Source organism: Pieris napi, chromosome 6 (genome assembly GCF_905475465.1).
Source record: "Pieris napi chromosome 6, ilPieNapi1.2, whole genome shotgun sequence".
NCBI lineage: Eukaryota > Metazoa > Arthropoda > Insecta > Lepidoptera > Pieridae > Pieris > Pieris napi.
In genome coordinates, this window is record NC_062239.1 from 1,991,751 (window position 1) to 2,011,228 (window position 19,478).

Consider the following 19,478-nt stretch of genomic DNA (forward strand, 5'->3'; position numbering starts at 1 on the left):
GATAATATACGCATTTTAACTACATCAATTTAGACAAGTATTCCGCGGAAAGCATGCATCATTGTTTTTGCTTTTATCAAAAAAAAAAAAGAAAAATGATATCAGAAAAACATGAAATCAGATCAATTTCAATAAATATTCATAATCCCAGTGCGGTCTCAAGTATGTTGCGGGATTTTAAAGTGGTCGTTTTATAAGGAACTAATTTTAAAGAAAGCATTTGTGGCACAAATATAAATTACAAATACATAAAATAAAAATAACTTAATAAGCACAAAAAGTTGGCTAAGAGAATTGTGGGAGAAAGAAAAAAATGTATTTAAAAAAAAGGAAACGCAAAGTGTCAAATTACTTCTGACCCAAGTGAGTTCCCAGTATTCCTTATACTGGGAACTCACTCACCAGCATCTTCAGAATGTAAACACTTTTTCGTTCATTTCAGTTGGGTCAAGGGGATTGACGCGAGCATTCTTGTTTTATGACGTTAGCCGCGGCCGAGGTTGAATTAGTACCCGGAATGTATAATTGAAATTCCTTTTCGTCTTCCGTCCGGCTGATTACCCGGCAAAATAACATACTGTTTATAAAGAGGAATGAGAACTAAATAGTTTTTGTAACTATTCTTCTACTTCTTAATTTTTTATAAAATAGGTGACAAAGTCACATCCCAAGAGAATCTAAATAAATAAAATATGTCCTCTGCCTTATGCCCTTTAATCAGTTGGTAAGTTTTGTAGATAAATTTCACCGTTCTTACGATATAATTAATCAAGGGCTACAAAAAATCCTGATGGCTCAAGTTTAATAAACTCTTAACAACGTTCCCGCTTTTTAATCAAATTTATTGTCCGTTGAAGGTCCATTTTATTTACAATGAAAGTACTATGAAGTAATTTTCACAGCTTGAAAGATGTCAATTTCTAAAGTTTGAAAGGCAATGTAGACCATGATTAAAGTTTCAGATTTTAAATGTAAAACATAATTTAATACACCATTTCGATGATGTGAAACGAAAGACAAAAAGTTGCCGTGTTTTATTTGTTATTTCACAGTTAGATGAACTGATATGTACCGTTTTTCTTTTGTTTCGTTTTCTAGCCCGTTTCTCGCTTCTTCAAGAATAAAACACAATTTATTACAGCGTTCATATAATTTATTGAGTAACCTATTTGAGGTCGTATACGTTTCGATTCTTGAATAAAAGTAGTTGGTTTTTTTTTATTAAAACGCATAACAATAGTTCATATAGAGTATGCCTATTCTGCAAAGTACTTGTAACACAAAACATTTCAAGAATCGGTAAAAGTAAAAAAATCAAGTTTCAATCAACCATATTTTCGTAAATAATGATACGTTATCATACCATACCTTCGTGTTATTTTTTACTTTGATGCTGCGGATAGCTTAAAGCCTGTCAACATCATACAGACCTTTTAATGTACTTTCGGAAATTAAAGAGAATAGAACAAGATTGATACTAAGCTTATACGTATATACATTTTAATGTCTTATCTTTAATTCAAAATTGTCTTTACTTTTGAGCGTAGACAGAACGCGTAATACACGTAGAAGTTTGAACCTACCTTTGTTCGTTTAGGAAAGTTACGTATTATTTAATTAATAATCAAAAATAGTTTGATTAAAACGTACGTACAAAGGGTAATAGGAAAACTTCGCGCTCCGCTCTTAATCCAAATAGTACCTAAAAGTTTTTTCATAACTAACGTTTAATGATCATTCAATCCCCAAACACTTGTTGAACTTTGTTGAAGTTCAACGCCCACACCTCAGAATATTCCAATTTTAAAAAGATTTAATTTTTACGATTTGCTCGCTGGTTGCGATAATTATTTAGTCTGAGGACTGTCTAACAGGCGCCAACTTAGATCCTAAATTTGCGCCTGAGCACTTGAACCATGCCCAAGTGTCTCTACTCAGAAACAAAGTTTGAAGACTCTTGTTTTTATACAAAATAACCGTTTAAATTATTGTTTACTGTTACGTCATTTAAATCCGATTAATTTCCATTAAAACTTATATAAACAATGAAGCCTTACCCGCGACCGGCGTCGTATCGAATCATCACTAGGTATTGTAAGGAAATTTCCACTCATTTTCAAATCACAACACCACAAGACGTGCACACAGAGTAACGGTGAATCTTGAAATGCTGTAGAGGGTTCATGAATGGATGACGTTTTTAAATAGCTCGCTTGACCTCGGTAGTGACGATGTAACGTAACGTAGGAGTGTCTACGTTCCAAGATTATTTAAATAGATTGTTTGATCATGTGTTGGAATTTCATGAAAGGGCTTCGTGAATCACAAGGAATGTTTTGAAAGGAATGGTGCGCTCTGGATCGTTGTGTATTCACCCGTGACTGGAATAGGGAAAAAAATTTAATCTAACTAAATACTTTAAGTATATTTTTAGATATAGAGAGATGGAGATATAAATTTACGTTCTGAACAGTTATTGCGCAGGAGGCAAACGGGCAAGAGGGTCATCAGATGTTTATTAATACCACCAGAAGCCTCGCAAGTGCGTTGCCAGCTCTTTTAAAATTGGTACGCTCTTTCCTTGATGGACCCTTAGTCGAATAAGTACGGAAATACTTCAGTGGGCAGCTGGTTCTACATAGTGGTGGCGCGCGGCAAAAACTTCCTTCGTCGAGAAGTCGAGGAGATACGGATGGTATTGTATATTCTGCCTTGACGTCCGATAACTAATACTATATATATCGGAACAACTCCTCTGAACACTCTCCATGGTAATCATGCCATCATGCAGTAGAAGGTCTGTACGCAACGCCATGGGATCGAGCCGCTCGGAAAGAGAATGGTTGTCGACGAGTAAGCTCGTACCACGAACGTTCAGTACATAGGAAATGAACAGCTTCGAGTTCTATTTTGCAATTGGTCGTTCAGGTCAACTGATCGTTACGTCCGCTAAAATTTTTATTAGACTGTTTACTACAGCTTTGACCTTCGTAAATATTTTAATCACAGTTTATAATTCTGAATAGTTGTGACATGTAATAACAAGTAATTTTTATAACAAAATTAACAAATAATATTGTAATAATATATATAGTATTTAGATTTCCTTGATAAATGGACTAATCAGAGAGCGGTGTCGATCTAGTTGCTTCAGCGTGACTCATATCCCTGAGGTCGTAGGTTCGGTCCCCAACTGTGCACCAATGGGTTATCTCTCTAAGTTTACATTTAACACTCACTCGTACTGTAAAACCATCGTGAGGAAAACATGCATTAGACGCGAAAAGCCGATGGTTTGGTTCAGGCACAGAAGGCTGATTAACTACTTGCCATTAAAAAAAAAAAACAAGTGATCATGAAACAGATATGTACAGACATTTCAGGCTTTCTAAGGGATGTAGATTGTAGCCAATGTATTTTTCATAAATTTTCCAACATCGCAACTTTTCTATTCGAACAGTTGGTTCGTGAAACCGTTAAACTAAATGATATAAGATAAGTTAAGATAAGAATTCAAGATAAGAATGCTTGGAAACATGCTGGTCCTGCTCCATAGGACAATCATAGAGCCTGGACAAAATCAAATTGGTTGCTGATTTTTTGCTTTAACATATTTTTGTTAATTTTTTTAAATTTATAATGCTACAAATGTAATTATTTTATTTTATCTCACACACTGTTTTATTGTGTTTTTTATTATTTTTATTACTCTTTAATGTAAATATTCTACGGTTTCGATATTTGTAAATATGTGAGGAACATGTATACTAACTTTTTTAGTATAGTAGTTTATTCTAAGAGTCTTCACATATAATTATTTAACAAATGTAAACAAAATATTGTAAACCTATTTTAAAAAGAGTAAGTGTGGAGTTTCTTGCCCATTCTTCTCCACACGAAAATACCTTTTGGAAGTTAAGGAATTAGGTGGTCTAATTGAAATAAACGATTTGACTTTGACTTTGAACGCTTCATTAGCTATTGGTGAACTTCTGTCGTTTTATGTGATTATAAGTAATAGTTAAAATTACCTTATGTAAGTAACAGATAAATATGAAGATTTTGTCTTCACATACACAACTGAATAAAATCAAGGAAAATAAAACCAAAAGTTATATTTGAAATACGGATATTTATTTTTTTTTCATAAAAATTCTAAATTCAATAATGTGTTTAAACATGTAACATTTACATATATGCGTTTTTACAAAGATATATGCAATGTTTAGTGATTTAATACTAGAATTGGAGCGTAACCGACTTACAAGATGCAGAGCATCATATTCTTAAAAATTATAATTACCAAGTATTGTCAATTGGTAAAGGTATTTATTTTTTACAACAATGGTAATGAATGACACTGTGCGCTTTTGAACGAAATTTGAATCCTGATATAATATAGGCACTACAATTCCAATGCAATGGTTCTTAATATATTGATAATTCCAACAAAACCAATATAGAAAGATATAGGCGACTCTTTGCTTTTCACACCAAAAAGCGAGACGGCTATATCTTGCTACACTTGATTGACTGTTGCGATTTCTAGTTTCATGTGAGTTGTACGTTGAATGGGAACTTAATAATGCTAATAAAATAATCTATTTGATAAACTCTAACCACTCTTTTACTTTCACTACAGAAACTTCTAAATGTCCCAAGAAAGAAATTGGCTAAATTGAAATTAAATAATGTGAATTGAAGCAATCATCGAATTTCAAGGCAAAATAAATATCTCACGCCGCTGCACTTCGTTAACATATAATATGGATTTTACCATAAAATATTAATACATAAGACATTAAACATTTAAAATTAATTATAAAATGTATGTTTCTGTTGAAATTAAAAATCTTGGGACATTTTATCTATAAAGTAATTTACTAAACAACATTAAGTATACGGAAGAATCAACAAAATAAGAAATATCTGTGGCTAATCTAAAATATCTAATGTGCTGTAAAACGAATATGAAAATATGGAAATCAACTATTTCATTAGAAAGATTCAGTCGAATTTGAAGAAAACGGGTGATTTAATTATCAATATTTCTCATTCAACATAATATCTATGGCAGGATAAAATCGAATTAATATAAAAAAGCAATACAATTACAGGTAAATTTCCTAAAATGGTAATAGCAAGGTAATTAAAGATAATATATGATAATTAAATCATACAAATACAAAATACAAAAAATAGACTTGAATTAAAATCGCGTAAATATATTTTTAATATATTATAGAGTTCTGGACTAGACGACCACTTCCTCTATCTACAGATATGTAATCCATGATAAATACTATAATTAATTGAAAATCTAATTTTCGTGCCGGAATGAGGTGCTTTTATATATTTTCAATACCGCAATACATAGTTGGGAATATATAGGAATTAGTTCATAAATTTGTATGGTGGTGTTACCTTTCTAACGCAACGTCCTTTTCATACAGTTTCTTTATAATAATATCGTATATATAATTTCTAAACATATTAAAATACTTTTACATTGGTTTAATATGAAAATGAGTTGAAATTTCACTCGAAGTTACGTTAAAAATATTGTTTGTAGTTTTGCAGACAAAGGTTCAAAGACTTATTAATTTTATAATGCGACATAAGATGTAAATTCTTAAATTAACGTTTTAATTTCTTGTAAATTCAGATCAAAACTTGTTACAAAGTTCTCGTATACAATTCGAGGTATTCACGTTTTAGCGGTACTGAAAATATACTTTTATAATATGTGTACCAAACACCGTGATTACAAACAACTGGACTGACAACGCAACACTAACAAAAAAGTATTTTGAGCACTGAATGTCTAATATACATTATATTTTAAACATTTTATACTATAATATATGGATAAACATGTCCAGGGAATAGTAAGCCTTAACGCAGATAATTTAAGATTCAATTTGTATAAGCTCACTTAAGCCAATAGAAAGTTAAGGCGCTTACATCCCCGATTCGGACAAATAAATTAGAACGAAATGTAACAACACTCACAAACTATGAAACAGGTTTTATAACACGACAGTTTAGATATAACAATATCACAATTTTCAATAATTTACACAAAAGGACGTGGAATTATTTAGATATTAGGTCAAGCGTAAATAAATAGCGAGTAAGTGAATGCGTATTAACGTTTTTTTTTATTTACATATATAGATCACAATACAATGAAATGAGAAGGCTATGACAAACATTTAAATTAACATTTCAAACAGTTTTGAACATTCACCTAAAAGAACAATTCTAAATTTAAATTCACTCGAATACAAGCACTCATAACAGGTTCAGTGATTTTAGACTTGCAATAGACTTTTTACTAAGAAAACAGGAAACAAAGCGATAACTCAAATAACGGATATCAAACAAAGTTTATTATAAAAAAACAAAACACTAAAAGCTAAATACTGCTATAGATTATATAATACTTCAAAACTTTATTTATTTTATTTAACTTGGGTTAATAAAATTACTTTTAATAATCATCTTTTGGAGATTTGAATAGGTATTATCGTAATATTACCATTATTTATCTTAATATTGTATTATAAAACTTTAATGTTTTGCGCTTTAATCCAAAATGTTGATAATCAAACCTGTTGATTTTGTTGTTTAATGTGTATAATATTTTTATTTGCAAGTGAAAAATCATTTAGCCTGTTTACATTTCATTTTCTCATCAGAAGCATCAAAAGAAATTCACATAAGGCCATATCATATTAACTGTACACGTATAACAATTAGATGATTAATTAGATAAATAATGTTGATTTATTATTTACGTAAGGATAAGGTATGCATTCATATTAACGACAGTTTGGTCCATAAACAGATTAGTACATTAATCGCATGAGTCCATCGCATTTAGGTATCCAACAAAAAATCTAATGCCTATAAAAATCTTATACTGCGATAGTAAAACGTCGCTATGGAAGAAACAATGAAATCTACAAGAATATCTGCTTTATACTTTTAGAAATTTTCTATAGCGAGAGTATTCGAGGAAAAATCTCGTCGAATACCTAAACGTCGATGGACAAAGCGCCCGGCCGCCTACGGTCAGTCTTTTTCGCTAATTTTACGAGTTTGTGCAAAATATTCCTACTAGTCGCGACAACTTAACACCGTAAATATTTACAAAAACGAATCTCTAGGAGATTGTATCGAACGTAATACGCCCCAGGTTATCCACCTTTTGACGAGGTATATTCAAACCCTGACTGATCGATCGCCGTCAGAGTTAGTAGCTCGTTAAAAGATTCGTCCCTAGACCTGACCAGTAACCGCCGGAGCGCCTCGTAGTATCATTGTCCACGTAAAAATCGTTCGCTTTAAGGACTATTGATAACTTATCACAACCAGTATAACCAGTTGCCAATGATTGGAAGATCTGATCTATTCGCCGCAGATCGCATCTTACGTTCACGTGGGCCCTGGAGTTCCTGTTGGTGCTTCAGCTCGCATTTCAGATTTGAGCTTTACGAATTCGCGAGCAACTTCGTCGCTGTGCCTCTGTGAGAGAATTCTAAGTATCGTCCATCCGGTCTCATCCATTTTGACTCGGGTGCCGAGAGGCAGCCAACACGCACATGAGCCCTAAGGACAAATTTGAGGATTTAGTCAAAGGTAAAGACAATTGAGGAACATCGAAGGAAGATATAGACACAGATAGCTCTACTAGATCTACCAAGAAGTTACAAAAGCCGTAGAGGTTACATCGATCTTCATCGCAGCCACATCGAAGGAAGTCAACTAAACAGGACAACAGATATCTGCTAGTTACTACCAAGAGGTTGCACATTCATTAGAGAAGTTCTCCATAGAAATAACTAAAAATAAAAACACAGATGGAACATCCTGGACGTTGCCACTTACAGTGTCACCCGTTTGGCTTTGCCGATCCGGCACTCGTGTTATCGATCGGTTAACATTTTCGTTTTTCTATGAAAAAGATAATTTTAATTAAAATATTAGTTTCAGAATAAACACAAGGAAAATGTACACTTATATTTCAATTATCATCAGTTCGAACATGGTCATGAAATGCATTGAAGTATTTTTTATAGAAAAGGAGGCAAACGGGCAGGAGGCTCACCTGATGTTAAATGATACCGCCGCCCATGGACACTCTCAATGCCAGAGGGCTTGCAAATGCGTTGCCGGCCTATTAAGAGTTGGTACGCTCTTTTCTTGAACGACTCTAAGTCAAATTGGTTCGGAAATACCTCAGTTCTATACTATCGCTAGCTTTATAATTTTTTTATGATTATCAATATTGATATCAATCTCTGATTATAATATATGATAAAAGCGTAGACCTCACCTGTTCTTCAATATCAGCTAGACGCATGACGGCCACACCGACCAATCTATCCTCCCGCGCAAAGCAGTAATCCCGTACACATACATGTAGTTCAAAAAGCTCCAATTGTTCTGTTGCGCTCACCATACTGGTAATAAAATTTAACATTAATTTAATTATTTATAAAAGCTTGCCAACGCTCGGCACACTGGTACACTGATAAAATAAAAATAAAATACAATTTTTAATGTGTCAATCATTTACACGCAAACAGCATATAAAAAATAATAAAAAGAAATTAAGCAAAACAATAATATAATTTAAATAAACATTAGACGAAAATAGCTCTTAAAGTGTGAGGGGAGCAACTATGGATATCCAGATCCAGCTCGTTTAACAGTATGCTCAATCTGAATTTCTCTTCGTGAGGTTAACTTGCTAAAAAGTATCAAAAAGTTAAATATATAATATATTTCTAAAGTTAACAATAATAATTAAAGTCGGAACTTATTTATATGCAATAAATGTGATGACAATTACATATCATAGTTACTTTTTACACTAGTTATTCATTTGTTTGCATTTTATGACTAAAATACGATTTAAGTAAAACAACATTGTTTTGTTTTTAGTGTAGCTTCCACTTTAACTTTCACTTAATTGTTTCGTTTAACACAAGGTTAAAAAATGCCGAGTTGTAAATCACAAGACGAGGGATTTAAATCAGCTAAAAACAAAATAGACAACTAGAATTGTAATCTAACGGTCATTATTCAGATATTCTAGAAATGTATTTTTAATCTTGGTTCTTATAGATACATAAAAAGCCTAAGAAAAACATATACACTTACAAGTGAAAAGTTTCATTGAATTTTGGACTCCAATTGTTACTTTTCGATTTGGTAGCGAATTTTCGCTTCTTATCGGCGAGATGAGGACCAATCAGATTGACCTCTATGAACGGACGGAACATGCCACTTGCTATCACCCACTTCAAGTCATTTGCCGCCACAACTGGACAAAAATACAACGGTATAAATATAATAAGAGACAAAAATATTCACAAAACAATGTATGCATTTCAAAATCCTGTTTAAATTACCCATAAAGTTTTAATAAAACATGCAGTAGTAAAATGTAATGTGTTGAAATTTTAAGAAGTCGAGACAGTTTCTGTAAACAAATTTCATAAATGTTCATATTGAGACGCTACAGCACTCACCACATCACAAGCCCAGCGTTATTATTATCATGACGGCATACATTTAAGGCGATTACGCAATACATATATTTTTTATTGCAGAGAACGTAAATTTAATCAAAGATAACTAACCCTTAACAGTGATCTTATGTTCACCAGTTGCTGGATGCGTGAAGAGATCCACTTGAAGGGATATTTCACCCACACTACCCTCTTCTGCCACAGCGGCATCTAAATCAAAATATTTACAGTGTACTTTGAAAATAATGTATGATGATAACATTTATGTTTTACATGTTCGTTTCATCTCCTCCTTTACCTTAAATAACAAATATCTTTTTATAAAACTGAACAATGCTTTAAACAAAACAGAGTAATTAGACTGATCACTTCGATAAAGGGTATGTATTTGAAGCTAGCGGGGGAATGATATATTTGTTAAGAGGTAAATCCTGAGGAAGAAAGGCATCGTCTGAGCATGAATGTCTCACATTGGTCTCAAATTTGTCAAACCTTTATAGGTTGTGTAATCTTTAGATTTTTTATAGTTTACAAGACAAGTTTGTGATCCAACTTTACAAAATACGAATTTGGGTTTGTAACGACAAAATTGAATTAATTTATTGAATACTTAAGAATATACCTTGATTTTGCTGACTCGTGACGAACGTTCTGATAAGTGTATCTGTAGTTTGCGTGTACAGACTTAAAGCATATCTCAACGATTGTAATTCTGGACTTTTCTCCAGGAACGTTTTCTTTAGGCCATTCCCTCCAGCGTGGAAGTATTGCTTTATTGTATCCAACGCCGCATCCAGAACCGCACACTGCTTTGGTGTTAAGCTCTTCTCAGCTGACAAGTGCTGTACAAGTTTTATTTTATTAGAAATTAAAAAAGAACTCACGCGTCATCTATTGCTTAGCACCAAACCCCGTAATTCTTAAAAGTTAGCAACGAATACTTTAGTAACAAGGGAAAAGGACTGGTTTATTAACAGTTCTTGTGATATAAAGGCATAAATATGTTTTACATCCGCTAATTTCAGGAGTTGTACTTGTTCAAACTGAAACATTCTGTTTAGATAGCCCATTAATTGAGGAAGGATTAGACTATATATCATCACGTGAAACCACACAGCTGCTTGGCAATATGTGTTTATGATCAAGTATTGTTACCTCTTTGGATATATCCATGACGCCTGACAAGGCATGTTTAACATCCTGTTTGCCAACTGTACTCTTGAACAACTGCGTCATATCTTCGATCTTTGCGTTGGCTGCCAAGTTCTTTGCGTTGTTCGTCAAATTCTTCAGCATCATCTGTTGGATTGATATAATGTTGTTTGGGAACTGATTTATTTGTAATTAATCATTTGGTGAACGCGTGCTCGATATATTTGTTGTTTCATTCTAGATATCAATGTATATTTTACTTTGATGATGATTTATTTGTAGTATTACTTTTCACTGAACACATGTATGTTAATTTCATAACATGACTCTATTTATTGATTTTAGATGAGATATGTGAGAGAGATATATAAAATTCATTTAAGTAGCAAAGCGACTGGTAGTGACTAACTTCTAGCAATTCACTTGTTATTTCACGTTTAGACAATTTATATATTACTTATTCGTGTTTTTGAAGTATTCAAACGAATATAATAATTAATAGTTTACTTCAGACAAAAAAGTCATAGCATCAAAATGTTTTTAAATTATTTCTCTACTAATAGTGTAAAATAATGGTTATTTGGAAGTTAGTGTAGCCCAAATCCGATGAAAAAACAAAATAACTCGCGTGGACAGCATTAGTAAAATATCTTTATTTATATTAATATAATTTTGGGGTAAAATTAGGAGTCAATATTTATAAAAGTAGATGTTTATAATAAGTCAACATTTATACCGTTTTGTCCGTCATGGGCGGAAGAACGACCGTCTTCTCAAGAATCTTCATGACGATCTTCCATAGCTCCTTTAGCAACCGTTTTAGTACAGTCTTCTCACAAGATTCCGCATACATCGTCAGTGAACCATCCTAAAATATATGGTTTTAGTATGTATAGAAATATTCGTTAATATTATAACCATGACAACGAAGTCAAATAAATATTTATATTATTTTCCAGATATGAATGTTAAACAAATAACATGTTAATCACGACAAGGTTTACCCGCAAAATACGAGCGAATAATATCCTAAATGCTTTACATAAATAAATAAAGGTAAATTTTACTTTAGCGATATGTATCAATACATATTAGGAAAGCTATTCATACCAATCAATATACATTAATAAATGCACTATAGTATATATACAGTTTAATTAAAACCTATATTAAATGCTGCATTTTCAGACTTTATTCATGTCAAAAAGGTAAAAATAGGAAATAAGGAAAATAAATAAATGTCGCCGTAGAGTTGCCTTAGGGGAATTAAACACATACCAGATTAAATCATATAAATTACCAATATGTCCATAAGAGGTCTAAGCACTTCATCAGCCTCATGATGAGCTGGCGGCTGCGGCTGTCCAGGAGCCGCACCTCCGCCGACTTTCTGAAGTAATTCACCCAATTCCTTCACACTCGCCGTTATTCGCATCTCAAGGCTGTGAAGATTAAAAGTAATATCAAATTTAAATCATAGACAGCGCAATTATCCACGTTTTTACACACGCACAAACTTCTTCTTATGTTTATTAAAGCTTTGTTTCACAGGAAATATGTTTTCATACGTAATAAACTGAACATTTTATTCAAATAAGTGTATACCTGATAGCAAACATAGAAGCAAGTTCATCCAGTGTACTATTCAAGCTTTGTTGCAAATCGTTGAGGATGTCTGCTGCATCTCGTTCCAGCTTGTTCCCACCCATTGCTTCGAACATTTTCTCCAGTTGAACACGAAGTTGTTGTATGTTATTCATTAGGATACACGCCTGGAAATTTGCGAAAAATCTTTCAGTTTTTGATAGAATATAGTTCAACCAAAAGTGTTTTAAGGAATGCTGTTTCGTCAGAGTTAATTGTATTTTTTCAGAGTTGCTCGAAAATAGTTAACTATTTAAATAAACCTCTTTTTTATCTCAAAATGAATTTACATGAATGATAAGGTAAACAAAATATTTATTATATATATATACTATATAATGTAGTATTTTCGTAATAGCTGGATCAAATTAAAGTTACTTTTTTCAAATTAAAATGTTATTAAAAATAAGCAATATAAAATATTTTTTGACGTGATAACGTCTTTAAAATCGAGCACGAGCGCGATCGCAGGTATAACGAGAGAGAGACGGACCGATCTCCCGTCTCATCTCGAGCGCTGCCAGTCATTCCGTGAATGTATGAAGAAAAATGTATATCATAGTCGAATAAGTAAACTTGTCATTTTACACCCGAAATTTATCATCAAAAGTGTGAATAAAACGATAGATGTAATTTAAAATTTGAAAAAATTGTTATCTTCATTAATTCCTTACTTCCCAAAAACTTATATCACCAATAAGACGTTATCACGTAAACATCTCGATCGTAAACTTACTTTACAAACAACCAATATATATATTTTTTTTTATGTAAAAATACCGCCACATACCACTCTCTCTTCTTTCAAATGTTCTGGGAATTCTTTCTTCACGATATCAGCATACGCGACTAGCACCTTTACGATGGTCTTCGCAAATCTCTTCATATACCTCTTCCATATTTCAGGGTCTGGACACTCGAGCTTGGAAACCACGTCAAAGCATTGCGTGAGTTGAGTAAAGACGTCAACGACTGAATTACTGAAGAGTGCGTGCTCGCTTGATTTTTGGAACTGAAACCGCAATAAACTCCATGTTATATGCATTTAATTATACTAAGATTTTTAAATCTCATTAACATGAAAGTATGAGACGAAGCAAATATAAAGTCAGTTATGGCGGCCAAAAATGTATTACCATGGAACATTTAATAGATAAATAATAATACCCTTTACTGATAATTAATATTCTTAAATAATGAGACACGTGCGTATAAAGAAAATTATTATCATAGGGATTCTGTAAAAGTATAAACTATTATAAGAACGTTGTCAAAAAATAAAAAAAATAAACAAGTGAAACCTAAACATAGAACCTTCAAATATGCTTTATGACTTATCATAGGCATAGAGCCTAGTTCTACCTGGAGTTTGTCAACATAAGTCTAAAATATTGGTATGAAATATCTTATCACACGGTTTAATATGTTATCCTTAAGGTCATATTTTATAGGCATTATGGGTATGTATTGACACAAAATTTATCTACTTTCTTCAAGAGGCAATCAAAGCTTGCTAAGTATCTTTTCCCAGAAATATTTCACATGGTAAATATTTTGAAATGACACACATTTAAATTATACCTTTAATTTCATCACAATAAGAAACAATCTTTTGCATTGGTTCAATGCTAGAACTAAAAATGTAAGACACATAATTTATCTCCGTAGTATAAAGTAAAAAATACTAACCCCATCTCTCTTATCCCTATTGAATGCTCCAGTCAAATACTCCAGAGAGACATCGTCATTCTCGTTCAGCCATTGCATTACAAACGGCTCGAACCAAGCAGGGTATTCTGGCACAGCTCCACAATAAGGCGGAACATCTTTAACATATTCTGTGTAGAGCCATTTCACCTGTAAAACAAATGTATTTTTATAGCAACACGAATTTCATACGACGTAATTATAATCCAATATTATGATTATACTTACAATAGTAACTAAATACTTCTATGTATTAATAAATGTATTTTTCATTGAAAACTTTTGAATAAGCTAGGAATTGAAAGTTCGTACAACTTTTTCTATAAAAGAATTCAAACGTTTTCTTAATATAGACAGTAAGGAATATTAATTGAAATTTTAATAGTAAAATCGCTCATAAATGTCATTAAAAACACAACATTTTGTCAAATCAAAAGCAACAGAATAACTTATAAAAAAACTAGCAGACCGGCCAAGCGTCGCTGTGGCTAAGGTTTTTGTTATATTACATAGTAGCAAACTATTCAACGGAAACGGTAGGAGAATACCAGTCAGTGGGACCACCATGCTTTATTGGTGGTTGTGCCATTAAATTATAGATTATGTGAAACGCTGGTACTTTCAACACAGCGCCATCTGTTAGAACACACTACACACAGTGTGCAAATTTGATTGATATCGATTCGGTAGTTTAGGAGTCCATAGCGGACAAACAACGTGACACGTAATTTATATACATTAAGATAACAGTCGTACTATCAAAAAATACAGTAATTACTTTGAAATGTAAGTTCATGTAGGCGGAAGACTTGCATAGCCGATGCTGTTCATGTTCTTCTAGAGCATACTTCATATCCACAGCGAATAGAGACCACATTGTAGCTGCTGATAGCTGGAAATTTTTAAAACTTTACACTACACTACACTACCCAGAGATAAATAATCTGTTAAGTTACAGATAGACTTAACACGATAGTAATAAAATATAATTAATCTATATATTTCCTAAATTTGAAAGAGCTATAAAACACTTTGTTTAAATGATGTATCTCTGGTATGATTTTTATAAACCTACCTGACCAATATTAAGTTCTTGCGGAAATTGATTTAAGACAGGCGCGTAACTATTTCTATCCTCTTCTATCACAGATATTATAAGTCCAATGAGCTTGTGCCAGAAGTCTACAGAGTCCAACTGTGGTCCATGATCGGAGGGATCCCTTTTCGCTTCGTTTGGATCAACCTGGAAATGTAATATAGACTCATGTTTCTCTTTCATGTATTTGTTTTCGGAGATTTAAATTTGCTTAGATTAGGATTTTAAATCTCATTTTTTTATTAATAAATCTTTCCGTGCCTTCCAATACACTGGAGCTGCAGCATATGTCATCTTGAAGTAATTAATTATAATAATAAAATATCATGCTTACTGCCTTTATTAGCAGTAAAATAGGTGCACGCACAAAACTTTATCGTGAACGTAACACGCAAATACTTTAGTTCGTATCAAGGTCTGTCACGGTTGAAATACTAAATATAAAAATTTATTTTATAATTAAATTATTTTTTTGAATAACTAGAAAATCTTCCTATAAATTTAAAATATACATGGAAAGTTATACTTATTAATATGTATATATAGTTTTGTATGTATACGTCGACGGCTTCATTAGCATATTTTAAACAAGTTATATGAAATATATGGATCAACATTTTAAACTATATATACTTACTTGAAATTCTCTATTGAATAATTCGTAGCAATTTTCAAAAAGAAATTGATAGGTTGACCTCAAACACGCCTTCACACAGTCCTTCACAACTGTACTTGCTCTCGGTGGACTGCTAAGCTCTTGTACCTGATAAGAAATAGTTCTAGCTAAACTTATACACTCAATTATTTCCATCATATAATTTTGTGGTTTTAATATAAAAATAAATCCTAAGCTGATAAAGCCTAAAATTTATAAACAAAATCAAATAAAAATAATTTATTAAAATGAAATCCTTCTTAATTGTCATTCATTTACATTTTACAAATTAAGGGAATGGACGAGAAACGCTGGCAGTAAACTCCCCGCCACTGTTTTGTGTACACGACATCTTTAAGCAATTAATTACCTAATATAATGTTGAAACTAGAGTACAGGTTTAATTTCAACCACGATTTAGATTAAAAAGAGATTCGTCATATTTTATGCCTGACAAAAAGCATAATTCGACTAAAAGAGACAACGTGAGAAGAAACAGAACTCATTATTTCATAGAAATTTAATTATTTTCGAAAGAATTGCGTTTCCATATTTTTATATATACTATATAATTTAGTTATTGAAATTAATAAACACTTACCTTCATCCTAAAGAATGTAATGCTGGTTAAAAGATCCACAGTTGATTTGAGATCCATAAGTTTTTCCGCACTTGAAGCGGGAAAATTATTTCTGTACATAGAAAGGTCGATCCGTAGCGAATTGTGTAGTTGGTCAAGGAGTTTCACGAACTTTTCTTTCTATAAGAGAAGTGGATTAGAGAACACTTTTGTTAAGATTAGTTTGCAACTTCATTGAGTATTATGAACATTTCAATTACTTCCAGTTCATTGGTTACAAACTCTTTGTTAACTAATATCACACTAGTAAAATCAGATAACAATAGAAACAAAAACTTTTGCTTTAAGAAGACAGGTGAGTTTAGATCTTTAGTTTAGAGTTCTGTAGATCTAACAATCCACCACGAAGAATATAATATTATTGAAACAACGGTGGTTTCCCAAATCAATTGAATAGTTTAAAAATGATGAGCGTCTACGTAAAATGATACGAACAATAAGCAATCTGCCCTGCGATTCTGTAACTCACTTTTCGAACTCACACAGCGGTTTTCGCATCGGCGGTCGCTCTGAAATCAGTCGTGAAGCAGTCATTTTATGATTTGGCATTCTAATAAACAATTAAACTACAAGCTCCCACCTTTTCAGAATGCCAAATCATAAAATGACTGCTTCACGACTGATTTCAGAGCGACCGCCGATGCGAAAACCGCTGTGTGAGTTCGAAAAGTGAGTTACAGAATCGCAGGGCTGTAATTGCTTGCTTTGTGTAATTACCGTAAATTTTACACATTTATCAAGAATACATTCAATCGTGAATTGAAGGTCTTTACATATTATTTTGTCTTCTAAATATGCGACACAAGTTTTATGGCTAAGATAAACCAAATTGCTAATTATACAATAAAACGGATTGCTTTTAATTGAGTAAGGGTCATTAGGGTTATCTTTGTATACGTGACTGCGTTATGCGACCCCGTTACTATACAGCCTTCGAGCAAAGGACTCAGGACAGAATATATAATTTATATATATCTTTACCCGCGTTAATTTGGTTTCAGCGTCAAGTTGTATAGCTTTCGTAGATAGACAAAATCAGTAGTTCCCGTGAACATGTTCGAGAAAGGAACAAACTTTATAATAATACTAAATATATGTATCCTCGGCTTTATTTTAATGAAGTTTTAACTTGATTCAGGTACTTCCTTTCTTGCGGCCGTTTGAATTTTTTAAACTAATTTCGACAATATCTACAATTCTCAAATAGGTCAATGAATAGATCATCTAATTTTTATAATTTAATTAATATATATCATAATATTAACATAATATCACTAGCAAACAATAAACTACAAGCTCCCTCCTTATCAGAATGCCAAATCATAAAATGACTGCTTCACGACTGATTTGAGCGCGACCGCCGCTGCGAAAACCGCTGTACGAGTTCGAAAAGTGAGTTACAGAATGACTGTACACAAAAAGTTTTTGCATTGTTTCTCTAATATTTTTGTCCTTAATTTGTAAGCCATTCATTTTTTATTACTGTGCCTAAAATAACTATTACTTTATTATAAGTCTTACCCCAAAGTTTGAGGCGGCGAATCTATCAGACGCTGAAACAGCAGATGAAGCAGTTGTATGAGCGTAGTATGCGTTGATGTTAGCTAACAGTGTTGACATAACCGCCGGCACTCCCGCGCATAAGTACTTCGTAGACAGACAGTGGAAATGCCTGCAAATTGAGTTAATTGATAATCTATTATATATGTCGGAGCAATGGGGCTGGTATCAGCTGCCACTGTCATTATATGTCACAGAGATCGTAATTGAACAGCGTCAAAGTCTTATCCACTAGCACACATAAGTCAAGTTAACCTGATCTTCTGAGGAGAGGTTAGCAACAAAGTTCTAAAAGAACTCTCCCTTGTTTTATTTGTGAACACAAATATTATTTGCGGATACGAATCTGTTATATAGTGATTATTAATAAAGACATATTTGTCACCGACCAACCAATAGATGTATAATAATGTTGTGTGATAGTTCGTATGGAATGATTATGTTATGTTTTAATTGTCTCCATTACCCTTGCTTATTCAGTATAATTGTGTATTTACTTATAATTATCTTTACTTTATATACTGTTTTTTATTTGGATTAGAATAAAATTCATTGTATGAATTATTTGCTGTAGTTTATGATAATAATATAGTTTTTTATTCCATAAAAACAATAAGCACATGTACGACAAAATAAAAACGTTTATATTTATGTGGACCCTTTACGAGTAAAAGCATTTTCTATTTCTTGTTATCTCCATCTTCTTCCATTCTTCTTTGAAAGTAATTTCAATATCAGCAAATCTCAGATGACTCAGAAAACTACTCCTCCTAATTATTAATTACAGGAACTGCTCGAGCGGTCCGTGTATTGCAAATATGAATTTAGTATGGAAAATGTAGATCGCCGTGCGGCGACCGCATATTGCAGTCTGTCTTTGGCCCGCTTTAGCTTTTCCCAGTTCATTGTAATCATTATGTGTTGTAAGATGGTTGTCTATATTTTTGAATGGGTCACGCTGCTTAGCACTTCTTTCTACTAGAATTTTTACCCCTATACAATTTGACTATGCTGGAACAGTTTCTGAGAATATTTCTATAAATACATCTTTAACGTGTTATACCCTAACTTTATAAGCGCCGTGATAAATCGTCAAATTTCAAAGACATAAAAGTCTTTGGACGTACGTTGTATTTGTCATAGTGTTCATGATTAATACATTCACACCCTTTTTATATTATAAAGTCATATTTATATTGTGTTAAATACCCTAATGGTCTACTAGTGTTGCCTTGACGCCATAAATCGCCGCTTTGAAAGTCTTTATGAGCTTTTACCATGCTTATATATTTGACACTATGAAGGACTTAAAAAGCCCACCTTAAAATGACAACATCAATTTGGAATAGTATAAATAGTAGTATTTCCCATTACAAGTAAAAACTAAAATTTGTGTTACATTTTTGTTATTATTTTTTAATTATATGTTTACTGTATTGTCATATATTTTAAAATAGATAAATTGTAACTAGTGCAGAAAAT

General features: G+C 32.4%; 2 protein-coding genes across 13 annotated transcripts in view; both read right to left on the minus strand.

Annotated features, from left to right (window-relative positions):
• LOC125050606 (actin-binding Rho-activating protein-like) overlaps positions 1 to 2,208 on the minus strand; it is a 29,045-nt gene extending 26,837 nt beyond the window's left edge. The window contains exon 1 of the mRNA XM_047650558.1: positions 2,058 to 2,208. Within this exon, the coding sequence (XP_047506514.1) occupies positions 2,058 to 2,114 (57 nt within the window). The 5' untranslated portion in view covers positions 2,115 to 2,208. The remainder of the gene's footprint in view (positions 1 to 2,057) is intronic.
• Positions 2,209 to 4,112: 1,904 nt separating this feature from the next.
• LOC125050601 (protein unc-13 homolog A) overlaps positions 4,113 to 19,478 on the minus strand; it is a 49,275-nt gene continuing 33,909 nt past the window's right edge. For 7 of the 12 annotated variants that reach the window (XM_047650550.1, XM_047650549.1, XM_047650545.1 and 4 more), the window contains 17 exons: positions 17,958 to 18,108; positions 16,398 to 16,556; positions 15,779 to 15,904; positions 15,121 to 15,288; positions 14,824 to 14,937; positions 14,028 to 14,195; positions 13,129 to 13,350; positions 12,300 to 12,466; positions 11,995 to 12,136; positions 11,431 to 11,562; positions 10,698 to 10,841; positions 10,165 to 10,384; positions 9,654 to 9,752; positions 9,172 to 9,334; positions 8,342 to 8,468; positions 7,894 to 7,959; positions 4,113 to 7,614 (listed from right to left, as the gene is read on the minus strand). In XM_047650550.1, coding sequence (XP_047506506.1) covers positions 7,441 to 7,614; positions 7,894 to 7,959; positions 8,342 to 8,468; positions 9,172 to 9,334; positions 9,654 to 9,752; positions 10,165 to 10,384; positions 10,698 to 10,841; positions 11,431 to 11,562; positions 11,995 to 12,136; positions 12,300 to 12,466; positions 13,129 to 13,350; positions 14,028 to 14,195; positions 14,824 to 14,937; positions 15,121 to 15,288; positions 15,779 to 15,904; positions 16,398 to 16,556; positions 17,958 to 18,108 — 2,542 coding nt within the window. In that variant the 3' untranslated portion in view covers positions 4,113 to 7,440. The remainder of the gene's footprint in view (positions 7,615 to 7,893; positions 7,960 to 8,341; positions 8,469 to 9,171; positions 9,335 to 9,653; positions 9,753 to 10,164; positions 10,385 to 10,697; positions 10,842 to 11,430; positions 11,563 to 11,994; positions 12,137 to 12,299; positions 12,467 to 13,128; positions 13,351 to 14,027; positions 14,196 to 14,823; positions 14,938 to 15,120; positions 15,289 to 15,778; positions 15,905 to 16,397; positions 16,557 to 17,957; positions 18,109 to 19,478) is intronic. The other 5 variants (XM_047650552.1, XM_047650555.1, XM_047650553.1 and 2 more) reach the window with 1 other exon arrangement.